Source organism: Xiphophorus maculatus, chromosome 13 (genome assembly GCF_002775205.1).
Source record: "Xiphophorus maculatus strain JP 163 A chromosome 13, X_maculatus-5.0-male, whole genome shotgun sequence".
NCBI classification, from domain to species: domain Eukaryota; kingdom Metazoa; phylum Chordata; class Actinopteri; order Cyprinodontiformes; family Poeciliidae; genus Xiphophorus; species Xiphophorus maculatus.
In genome coordinates this window covers 26018536-26030605 of record NC_036455.1, presented here as the reverse complement: position 1 = coordinate 26030605, position 12070 = coordinate 26018536, and the positions used below count along the sequence as shown (strand labels likewise).

Here is a 12070-nt window from a genome sequence, read left to right as displayed (position 1 = left end):
TCGCAGTACTGTGGAAAACAGAAAATGTACTGCAAGGAACTACTAGTCCAGCTAAGCCTCATCAGATCTTGGGACTTAAAATCATTTTGGCATCATGTGAAGATCAAGGCAGAACTCAAGAACTAAGATATCAATCACTGTCTTTATCAGCTTAGTTTGGATGTGAGGAAACTATCACACCAAGAAGTGCTTGTGAATTGTTTAGTGCAGGCCATCTGCAATGTTTACAATTCAGAGGCACTTCTGTTTCATTTCTAAAAAATGAACTTTATCATGAGCTGCAGAATCCTATATGAACCTTTGGAAAATATATCTGGCTTCATATGCAAGTCAGCTCACTTCTCTCCCTTCAGTTCTCCATCTTTGCTTTTTCCCTTTGAGATGGATTTCTCTGAACAGGAGGAGGAGTTGTGAACAATGACATCCACTCCATGCTGTGTTTTAGAATTGTAGTCTGCCTGCCGTTGAGCAATTAAAGTCGGAGCAAGAGGAATGTTAAGACATTTTAGTGCTGGCAAAAATGTCATGACTTTCCTCACTACAGGGTTGTTTACAGCACATTCCAGTAAGATTCAGCGAGCTGGAGCATCACATCACAGCCAAACATTGGCAAATGGGTAAAATCTGATCTAATTATTTAAAATATCAACAAAGTCCAAGTGTCCAGAAACCAATCATTTCTCATTAGCCGAGGGGTCAGACTGGACGAAGTAAAGCGAAGAACAAGGAGATTAGTCTGCTTTCTACCAGCCTACCAAAGTGTAAATACTAACAATATAAAATCTTCATTTTCATCTTCCTGTTGGGTCACCATAGAGATCTGCTTCCATCCCACACCAACCCTCTGCTCATCCTGCTTCACCACATCCATGAACCTGCTCTGTGGTCAATCAACCCCTGGAAACATCCGTTGCCTCTGCATTGCTGTTTCTGGGTCAGTCATCCATTCTATCATCTAAACCCCTCTAACCTTTAGAGGGTCACCAGGGGCCGGAGTCCATCTCCAGCAGTCACTGGGTGAGAGGACTGGTACACTAGTCTACACCAGATGACACACACAGGACAAACAACCAGACACACAGACACATGGCTCCCAAGAGAGACCATTTCACTGACTGTGAGAGAAAGCTGAACTCCTGCCTGCATGGAGATAACAAGCAAACTCCACTCAGAAAAACCCAGGTCAGGATTCAAATGCTGGACCTTCTCGCTGCAGTGCTGCACCGTTTTGCCGGACTGGGCTGTGTTTCTGAACTGCTGATCACTGAGGGTCAACTTTCATTTTCAGTCAACAGTGGGACTTTGTTGTTTTATGTTTCATAATTAAGTATTATTCTAAAGATTATCCATGAAAAAAAAACAATGCTACACTATATAGGCTACAGCTGTTATCTCAGAATATTCAAATGAAACAACACTGATAAGCTCAGCTATAACATCACATTCTGCTCCTGTATCAAAGCTCTAAACATGTCACGGGATTTGACCCAACAGCACGTACATCTGTACCGGTACTGTCTTTATTTAGTCAGCTGCTGAGTTGACTAAATAACTCAGCAGCTGACTGCTTTTTCATCTGAGTGCTAAGGCACATGTAAAGGGAGCCACCTAGTGGCCAGATCGGTCACTTAGAATTGTTGTCTAAAAGCACTGCAATAAGGTGAGGATGATAGAAAATGATGGCCTTAACAAATAAAATCAACCGCTGTCCATGATGGAACCAGTGGTTAAAGTTATAGCTTTAACTTTTCACCATATGTCATGTAAAATAAGGTCATTTAATGCCAGTTTATTTATATTTACATTTCAGGTCAATCATATAGACCAGCTTTTCCCAATTCCGGTCCTCAGGCCTCCCTGCTCTGCATGTTTTAGATGTGCCTCTATTCCAGAGCAGCTGATTCAAATGATTGCATGACCATCAAGTGCTGCAGAAACCTGTTGATCACCCATATATTCAATCCAGGTGTGTAGCAGAAGGGAAACACCTAAAACATGCAGGGCAGGGAGGCCTGAGGACCGGAATTGGGAAACGCTGATATAGACAAATTACCATTGTATATTATCATGCTGTACATATTTTCACCTGTAAACAGTAATTATTATCCTAAAAAAATATAAATAAAAATAGTAAATACTAACTTTAATTATCCTCCTGTTTTAAATAAACTTAAATCATTTTTCGGTTTCTGTATTGTCAGGATCTCAGGTTGTTTGAGTTTATTTGGAGTTTTGTTAATTTCTGTTTTCCTTAGTTCCTTTTCTTTGATTAGATCAGCCGTCTCTGTTTTACTTTGGTTCAGTCCTTTCTTAGTGATTCTAGTTTATTATGTTTATTTCTTATCTCTAGTTACTCTTTGTTACTCTAGTTTTAATATGTTTCTTAGCTCTCGTTATTCTTTAGTGTTTGATTTATTTCCTGTTCCCTTGTGTACTCTCCCTCGCCCCCGTGCCACTTTCTCTCTCTCCGCAGCCTGCCTTCTTCTCTCTCCTCTCACACCTGCAATCAGTTCCTAGTCAGCTATCTGTTCCTTGTTTAGTGACCAACCTCCCCAGTATACATACAGCTCATTGTCAGTCACTCCTTGCTGTTTCCTTGTGTTTAACTGCTGTTAACTCCTGTTACTTCCTGTTTCTACTCTGCTTGTGTCTTGCTGCTTTTTTCCTTTGTGTTTTTGGTTGTGTTCTGCCCTTGGCTCAATGTGGGTTTGGTAAGTTTTGTTCTTTATTTTCATTAAATATCTTCATCTACTTCATGCCTCTGCTGTTCTGGTTTTTCCGTCACACCACTGAATATTTTCTCATGTCTTGGGGATCATCAAGATACTTTTTTTCTGAACTTAGATTGGGCTTTTTGGTTCTTTATGGTCAGCAGGTTCTCACCTTGGGACTCTGCTGTGGAGGTCATTTTCTGCCTAGTCTCTTATGTATGAATCATGACCTCTGACCTCAGCTGAGACAATTGAGGCTTGCAGAGTTTCAGCTCTGGGTTCTTATTTTATCTTCTTCATGAGTTGTATATGAGCTCTTAAAGTAATTTTGGTAGCAGCCACTCCTGAGAAGGTTCTCTGTTGCTCCATGTTTTCTCCATTTGTGGATCATGGCTTTGGAATCTTTCTCACAGAGTCACACTGACAGATGTCAGTGACTTTGTATTTCATCTGATCTTAGATTTGGATAACACACACATGGATGATCAAATAGAATGTAGCTGTCCAAAAGGTGTGGTTAATTATAATTAATAAAGAAGTCTGGGTGGCTTTTTGCCCTTCACAAGATGACTAGAAAATTAATTTCTAAAAGCAACAGAAATTCCCTTTAGAAATGCCTGTGTGTCTGAGTATCTTGATGTCTGTCTTGTCGTTGCCCTTCAATATGACATTAGTTATCGTTGCTTGTGTGCGTAGATGTTTTTTCAGTCGCGGCTTGGCTGCTGCGGGGGATTTAAAGGTTTGTTAGGTTCAGGCAGAATAGCACTGGAGTCATTTCCCTTATTAAAATGACCCTGGACCAGACAATGAGGGGCCACTGGACCTGATGGGGCCAGTGGTGTGTGAGATCCGGTCACAGCACAGCAGACAATGACCATGCTGAGGTTACAGGACACTTTGTGAAGCTTGTGTTCTGCGTACAACCAAATGTCAGAATACATGAATGATGTGTATAGTGACACTCATTGTGCAGTGTGTCATGGCTGCTCGCTCTCATTCACCAGTCTGTGGCCCTCAGTGGTGTCAGGTCTCCCAGTTAGACCAGAAGCTTAAAGGCTGGCAGTGTGCGGTGACCGATTCGGTTACTGCTCAGTGTGATCAGTTCAGAGATCTCTCTTTATGAAGATCACTGACACTGAGGGAAACTTCACGACTTCATCAGGCCAGGATTGTGAGCACAATGAACAATCCAATTTAACAATCCAATTTAAATTAGGTTTCATGGAATCACAAGTACAGACATTTCAGTGGATATAAAATGAAAGATAAAAGGAAGATCATAAATGTAGGTTTTTTTTTTGTATAAAGAATGAGAAAAGCAGCTGTGGTGCAAATTGTCAGTACTATGCAGATGATACACAGCTCTACATTATGATGTCACTAGGTGACTCTGAACCATCCAATCACTGGTCAGATGCTTAGAAGAGATAAATGTGTGGATGTGCCAAAATTTTCTCCAGCTGAACAGAAACAAAACTGAAGTTATTATCTTTGGACCCAAAGAAGAACAATAGAGTCAACACTCAGCTTCAGTTTTACAGATAGAAACTAGAGATCAGGCTGAAATCTGGATGTAGTGATGAACTCTGACCTGAACCTTCAGAGACACAGAAAGACAGTTACAAAGTCGGCCTTCTATCACCTGAAGAACATTTCCATGATTAGAGGATTAATGTCCCATCAAGATCTAGAGCAGGGGTCTCAAACTCAATTTACCCGGGGGCCGCTGGAGGTAGAGTCTGGGTGAGGCTTCCAAGATGGCGGCGCGCGTAGACGCAGCGGCTCTGTGCTCACCGACTCGAAGTTCGTCTTTTCCACTTTGCTCGGTTAAAAACACCTACAACCGACAAAATGTACTGGCCATTGGTCAAGCAATCGGGGGAAGTCTGTCACAGGAGCTTTTCCATGTCCACAACAACATTCCGGTCGATATTGCACGGACACCGGGCTCTCCCTGGATTACAATCCCAGTATCTACGACAGGGCGACGGCGCAGAGATCGTAAACAAAAGAGGGGGTGTCGCAGCAATCTAAGAACAGCAGTCTGGCGTAAGTGTTCTTACTGTCCAGGTGAGAAAGGACAGAGTGCAGCGCTATAGAGACTGCTCCTCTGTGCTCCTGTTCTGCCTGTATGCAAATTGGTGGGGGTCTAGTGTGGGGGGAGACAGGATCTGAGGTGTGCTAGGACCAGCCGCTCCAAGCACTTGGTAATGATGGGGCTAAGGACTACCAGGCGGTAGTCATTGAGTCTGGTTGGGTTGGGATTCTTGGGGATTGGGACGATGGAGGTAGACTTGAAGCAGGTCATTACCACAGCGCGGGCCAGGGACAGGTTGAAGATGTCCGTCAGCACTCCTGCCAGCTCCCCAGAGCACGTTCTGAGGACACGTCCAGGTGTGCCATCAGGACCCGCAGCCTCGTGGGGTTTTACCTTTTCTACGTAATGACACTTGTTCTCTGAGCTACTTCTGTAAGTTTCATATCAACAGGACAATAGGCAGGGAATTCAAATATTGGCAGGCTCAGAAATTAAAATGCATCCCCCCTACATTAATAGACTAGACAGTTAAGGATGATATAAAATGTTCTACATAACGGGCCTCTGTTTTGTAATGCTTTAAGCCATTATTGGGTTAAAAGAAAAACCGGGGAATTTCAAACCATCTGCGGAGAACATTTTCATCAGACACTGACTGAAAAACGTTCGACTCAAAAGTCTCAATAAAGCTATAAAAACCGTATTTATTTCAATTAATCTGCGAAATAAAACCCACCGTTTTATGGCTTACATGGTTAAGAAACGTGATAATGTTACGAATATCTTTAAAAGTTTTCTATTCGGTCATATTTCAGTCCGTTTTCTCATCAATATGCGAGATTTTAAAGCACAGGTGTCAAACCCCAGTCCTCAAGGGCCGCTGTCCTGCAACTTTTAGATGTGCCTCTGCTGCAACACCTGAGTAGAATAATTAGGTCAACAGCAAGACTCTGGAGAACTGATCTACACAAGGAGGAGGTAATTAAGGTAATTAAGCTGGAGCTTGCTGGTTAGCTCTTCAACGTGCGGCAGAGCGAAAACAGGTAACAGTTCGATTGGTGTTTTTTTTTTTTTGGCCCCGGTTTTTTAAAAAACAAAAGCCGTGACTGTGTTTCGTTTTTTTTATGAAAACGAGGAGGTAAGGTAGCTTATGAATTTTCACAAAAATAATTGTCAGCGAGCCTACAAGCCGAACTGGGTCTCAGTAACATTTTTTTACGCTCAGTCGGAAAATTCACGGAGCTAAGCTAAGCTAATACCGTAGCTTAGCGAGCTAGCTTTCGCAAGTGTACTAGCGCCGAAATCTTACCGAATTTTTTTTTTTTTATAGAAACAGAAAATGGCTGATGGTGAAAAGCTCGACGTAGACAGCATTATTGAACGTCTTTTAGAAGGTAAGTACGATCTCAAATAAAATACAATGGCAATTTCGATGCTGTTGTGACAATAACGGATGTAAATGGAAAGCTAGCTTCATTTTCTCATCTTTAGTTATCATTTCCTTGCATTTATTCCTCATAGGGAATAACCACAGGTTATCACTAAACGTGTTTAATGATTAGGAATCTCAGTATTCCCAAAGGTAAAGGAAACCACACAGACCTTGCGCATACCGGTGTAACGTCACTTTCTGTCACCCTTAGATGTGTGACCTGATTAGGTTGTCAGCGGCCGCTAAGCGTATTGTCTGTATTGAGTTACTGTTCACAAAGAAGAATTAACAGTACCCATCTTTATGAGGTGCCATAAAGTGATTTATGCTCAATTTGCGAACTTTTCTCCCAGTTAGTTTCAGTGTCGCTAAAATAACATTAGTCTGACAAACACTGGAACACCTGCTTTTCTTTGACGTTAATTCTTAAAATTAGCCACTCTTTATAAATACTACTATGAAGTCTGCCTTATGTTTGGGTCCACGGGTTGCTGCTCTCCTGTTCCACCCAACCTGCCCATCCAGATTCTGTGCTAGGTGATGCTGACTTGGCAGCCAGTGTGCTAAGTTGTCATCTTTGCTGATGGTTGTTTGTTGCAGTCCGAGGAGCAAAGCCTGGCACGAATGTGCAACTGCAGGAGAACGAGATCAATGGACTGTGCCTGAAGTCCAGGAAGATCTTTCTCAGTCAACCCAATCTGTTGGAGCTGGGGGTCCCCCTCAAAATTTGTGGTGAGCGAAAATTGTGTGTCGCTAAATCTGAATCTTAAACGGCTATGAAATCAGAATACGTTTCAGAGGCCAAAACATTAATTATATCCAATAATCCCCCCCACACACACACACCTCTGTCTGGCAGGTGACATCCATGGGCAATACAATGACCTCCTGAAGCTTTTTGATTTTGGGGGCTTCCCTCCAGATAGCAACTACCTGTTCCTGGGTGACTATGTGGACAGGGGCAAGCACTCTCTTGAAACAATCTGTCTTCTTCTGGCCTACAAAATCCAATACCCGGAGAACTTCTTCCTGCTGAGGGGAAACCACGAATGTGCTTCAGTCAACAGCGTATATGGCTTCTACGATGAGTGTGAGTATTGTTTAATTGACCCGAATTTGAGATGTGTTTTGTTCAAAGAGAATTTAGCAGCTAAGTAGGATTCAGGTGTTAACACACAATTTCTCTGGCAGGGTATAGGCTGTTTGAAGGACATTGACTCGTGTAAGATTACAAAAGGAGGAAATCTAAAATGTAGGGGAGAAAAAAGTAAATGAGCATTGGGTTCTGAAGAACTACATAAACTCCAAAATTATGCAAAGGTTTTAATAGGGTTTAATAACAAAAATCAAGACGAAAGCCTGCGATGACATGAAGCCAAAACACATTTGCATAACTTTGGAGTGTTGATTATTCCCATTTTTTTGTCATACTATAAAAGCATCTCTTATATTTTAACTACATGAAAGAGGTGCACTAATCTGGCTTTTACTGACCAATCCATCTGTTTTCTTACACCCTTATCCCATTGGGTCGGCAGACGAATTAAAGCATCCTTTGTTGTCGTCATAATTTAGGTAAACGAAGGTACAACATCAAGCTCTGGAAGACCTTCACAGATTGTTTTAACAGCCTCCCTATTGCTGCGATTGTGGAGGATAAGATCTTTTGCTGCCATGGAGGTAGGTTCTTGTTTTCACTAGTTCTCTGTACACAGTGTTATGTTTTTTGTGTGTATTATTTTCACAACTGTGGCTTATTAGAAAACTTGATGTGTCTCTGACGTATGCTGCTCTTATTTGTCTGTGTGAAATGCTTCCTCTGCAGTTTGTCGTTCCGTTTGGACTGACCCACATGTAACAGGTCGTGTCCCCTGTATTTGTTTGTTTATTGGTATCGCTGCCTTGTTTTTGCATCAAGGACTGTCACCCGACCTTCAGTCCATGGCGCAGATCATTCGCATCACGCGTCCCACTGACGTGCCTGACCAGGGCCTGCTGTGCGACTTGCTGTGGTCCGACCCACAGAAGGACGTTTCGGGCTGGGGGGAGAATGACAGGGGCGTCTCCTTTACCTTCGGCTCTGACGTGGTAGCCAAGTTCCTGGAAAAGCACGACATGGATCTGATCTGCCGCGCCCACCAGGTAACTCCAGCGCCCCAAGTCTTTAGCAAACAGAAACGAGAGCGCATTTGTACAAGGACATCGCATCCAGCGCAGGGAGTTGGCAGGCTTACTGCAGAGACTGAACTCGTGTTCCCAGTCGTTTTGTTTTTGTATACATTGGCCTATTTTTTTGTATGTTAACGTTTGTGCCTAGTACAGCAAAATGTTTTTCTTTTTCTTTCTTGGTTTTAAAATGACATCAATTAAAAATACTGAAATGTGTAGGTTTCAGGAAAACCTCAAAAAACGAAATAACCCCCCGCCCAAAAAAAACAGGGCTTTTCTTGGTCACCATCTAAAGATAGAAGTCAATAAATAACTATTCATAAGTTTACTAGGGCTGCATGATATTAGCAAAACATGCAATAATGCTTAATGTTGGTGAATGTCACATGGCTAAATGACTTGCTGTAAATAACAGTAGCTGTGTTTCTATTAACCGTATAATTGCGCAAGTTGACATTTTGAAAATAAATTTGCTTTACAGAAACACGATAATTTAAAAAAAAACAACATTTTTGATGAGGTGGATTTTTTTTTAATATATCGAAATTGATTTATTTTGTAAAACTGCAATGCAAACACTTTTTTCACATCACGCAAGTCACATGATCAACGAGCTGCTGCCACTGATGCAAGGTTGTTGGTTTTGCAGGTTGTTGAGGATGGCTACGAATTCTTCGCTAACCAGAAACTCGTCACATTGTTCTCGGTGCCAAATTATTGCGGGGATTACGACAACGCTGGTGCCATGATGAGAGTTGATGAGAATCTCACGTGCTCCTTTCAGGTATCCGGCTTTTTCCTGCATAAACCATCAAAGCCAAATGATGTTTTGTTTTTTTTTTCCCTCTCTCCTTTCGGACTTCAGCAGTAAAAGCGTGTTCATATGAACAACAAAAAAAATGGATTCATAATATTTACTGATATTGAGATGTGCTCCATCCTACTTCAATCAGAATTCCTTGTTGGGAGGGAAAAATAAACAGGATGGCATTTTGAAGTCAGGATACCAATCAATCAAAATCCAATATGGCCGTCAAACATTGAACTGTGACGTCATAATGTTTTAAGTGAAATTGGATGGCTTTTGTCTCATTAGTCACACACTGTATTGTATCACATATTTGATTCATGTTTGCATAAACTGAAAAAAATTATAGAATCTTATTGTTGCCTCATTAAAGCTGCGGTATGTAATTTTTTTGTTTTTTTACACATTTGTTGAAACTGTCAATGTCATGACGGTACTGAATGAGACAAATAATCTATGAAAAAAATCAATCTTCTCTGCCTTCTCACAGTTCCAACTAGAAATAACCAATCAGAGCTAGGAGGAGAATCTTAGCGCTGTTAATCATGCCCGTGTGTGTGCTGAACCTAGGGAACTCTGGGAGTAGTATTGAAATGGTGATTTGCAGAGTTATTGTCTGAAAAGGTTTCTGCGTTGTGCTTCCCCTGCAGATTTTAAAACCAGTTGAGATGAAAAAGCTCACCGGCATCCGTCCTGTGACTCCCCGCCGCAACGTGGTCACCAAGCAAGCCGAGAACTGAGGGGCCACACTGCTGGGGGGACCAAATGGTCAGAGATGCATTCTTCCTGGTCTGAAGAACCTTTGAACAGTCAAACCAATCCTTTGACTGTTCTGCAGTCAAAGGATTGGTTATTTTTCATGCTGCCAATACCGCAAAGATATCCACTCCTACCTGATGAAAGCAAAGATATTTTATTGTTTTCCTGTCCACAGGGGTAAATTGATGTGTCACCACGGAAAAACCTCAGGTGTCTTGCATTCCATTTTGCAGCTAGTCTTTGCCACATATGACTGTTCTATCAGAAAAATGTAATAATATGGCTACTTATGCACAGGAATGCCTTGTTTGAAGCTGTACACACTTTGGTGTTTTTTCCAAAGTTTATTTTATGTCTTTCCTTTGTCATTTCATTCACCTGTAATTGTTAATGGCTTATAAAATGTTTGAGGAAAGTCAGACACAAGTTTATGTCTGTAATCTTTTAGGATGGAAATTGAATGTTTGTTTCTAATGCTTTTATTCCTCTTAAACTCAATAAACACAAAATACAAAGAGAAGTTGTATATTGTGACATACTGTGACCATCAAACTACGTTTTGCGGGTTTTCGCAAGGAGACAAATATTCTGCCAAATTATTTTAATTAGAAAAAAAGATTAAGTTTTTCTAAATTCTTTTTTATTGAACTTTTTACCTAATTACCTTTCTTCAAAAAGTCTTATCGATTTCCAGTGTTGTATTTGGTGTGCCTTTTCTGCCCGAGTCCAACAGAAGGACAGGACGTTGTGTTTCCGTATTAGGAAACGTTGATTTGGTAATAACCTCTGACGTCAGAGCAGTCACAAGACCGTGGAGAAGGACTGAGAGTGGGGGGAGCTGGCCAAGATGGCGGCGTGAGTGGTCGTTCTTTGCAAGCTCTCCCGAGATTGTCTGGATAGGGAGCTGTTATTGCTGCTTTAACGCAGGGAAGCATTTATTCTGATACCTTCGTTAAATATTGTGCTTAAAGCTGTTTAAAAAGGACGTCTTGAAAATTTTAAAGAATGGCTGCAAGTGGTAAGCGCAAATCCGTCAGCACAGAAAATACACCAACTAAGATGTCGGCTAAAAGTCACAAATCGACAGAAGACCATGACTTCGCTGAAAATATCATAACAACTTTAAAGTTGACGATAAACGAGAGAGCGGACGGTCTTCAAGCAAGCATAAATGATCTCAAAGATTCGGTGGATTACATCCATGCTGAAATGAAAGAAATGCAAGAAAAGATGACAGAAACCGTCGGGAGAGTTGAGAAATCAGAAAAAAAGGTGCTGCAAATGGAAAATAAGCTGCTCGAACTTTCACGTTATAAAAGAAGATGGGACTTGCGGCTTTCGGGAATAAATGAAGAAGAAGGAGAAGATGTTCGTAGCAAGGTTATTACCATTTGCCAGAAGACAGCGCCAGGATGCAAAGAAAAACTACCAGACGTCATCGACAGCGTACACCGGCTGGGTCGCGTTACAGGCACGGGTCGTCCTCGAGAAGTGATGATCCAGTTCTCCATGAGACACTACAGGGATACGGTATGGAAGGCGGCCAAGCAGTCATCTTTTCTGAAATCAAGCAACCTGCGCTTCAAGGAGGATTTCTCCCCAGAGGACCGTCAGAGAAGAAACTTGCTGTGGCCACTGGTGAAAAAAGCACGCGAAGAAGGGAAAACAGCTTTCTACATCGGTCCCAGAGCCTTTGTTATTGACAAAGGAGGAAGGAGGAAAGAACTTGAACCTGCTAATGACTAGAAGACATCTTGAGAATCAGAACTAACAGTTAAGTAATGACATTAAATATTGAAAAAGCTCCGTTTATTATATAATTTTTCTGTTGGGAGAGTTTGTTAGATTTTTCTGTAACTCAATTTTCAGGGTTAGAAGCTACAGCTCTTAGTAGCATTTCTTTTTTTAAAGTTATTTCACTCAATGCTCGAGGGTTAAGGAACAACATTAAAAGAAAGGCAACGTTTTTATATCTTAAAAATTTTAAAGCAGATTTCTGTTTTATCCAAGAAACTCATTCAACTGCAAATGATACCAAGTTCTGGAAAACTCAATGGGGGGACGAACTATGGCTGGCACATGGCTCCACTCAATCAGCAGGAGTGGCAATATTACGAAACAACTTCAGTGGAGATGTATTATGTTCACTCTTA

The 12070-nt window shown here is 41.4% G+C and overlaps 1 protein-coding gene across 3 annotated transcripts; it reads left to right on the top strand.

The window, feature by feature from the left end:
- Nucleotides 1-5690: 5690 nt before the first annotated feature.
- On the top strand, nucleotides 5691-10437 carry LOC102223696 (serine/threonine-protein phosphatase PP1-gamma catalytic subunit B-like). 3 transcript variants are annotated; one of them, XM_023344535.1, is made up of 8 exons: nucleotides 5691-5887; nucleotides 6080-6143; nucleotides 6782-6913; nucleotides 7041-7271; nucleotides 7757-7861; nucleotides 8100-8323; nucleotides 9000-9134; nucleotides 9809-10437. In XM_023344535.1, exons 2-8 carry the CDS (start codon nucleotides 6089-6091, stop codon nucleotides 9896-9898), a joined length of 972 nt encoding a protein of 323 aa, XP_023200303.1. In that variant the 5' UTR covers nucleotides 5691-5887; nucleotides 6080-6088; the 3' UTR covers nucleotides 9899-10437. The 3 variants fall into 3 exon arrangements, with proteins under 3 accessions (XP_023200303.1, XP_023200301.1, XP_023200302.1); XM_023344534.1 differs by having other exon boundaries at nucleotides 5693-5792; XM_023344533.1 differs by having other exon boundaries at nucleotides 5691-6143.
- The last annotated feature ends 1633 nt before the right edge of the window (nucleotides 10438-12070 follow it).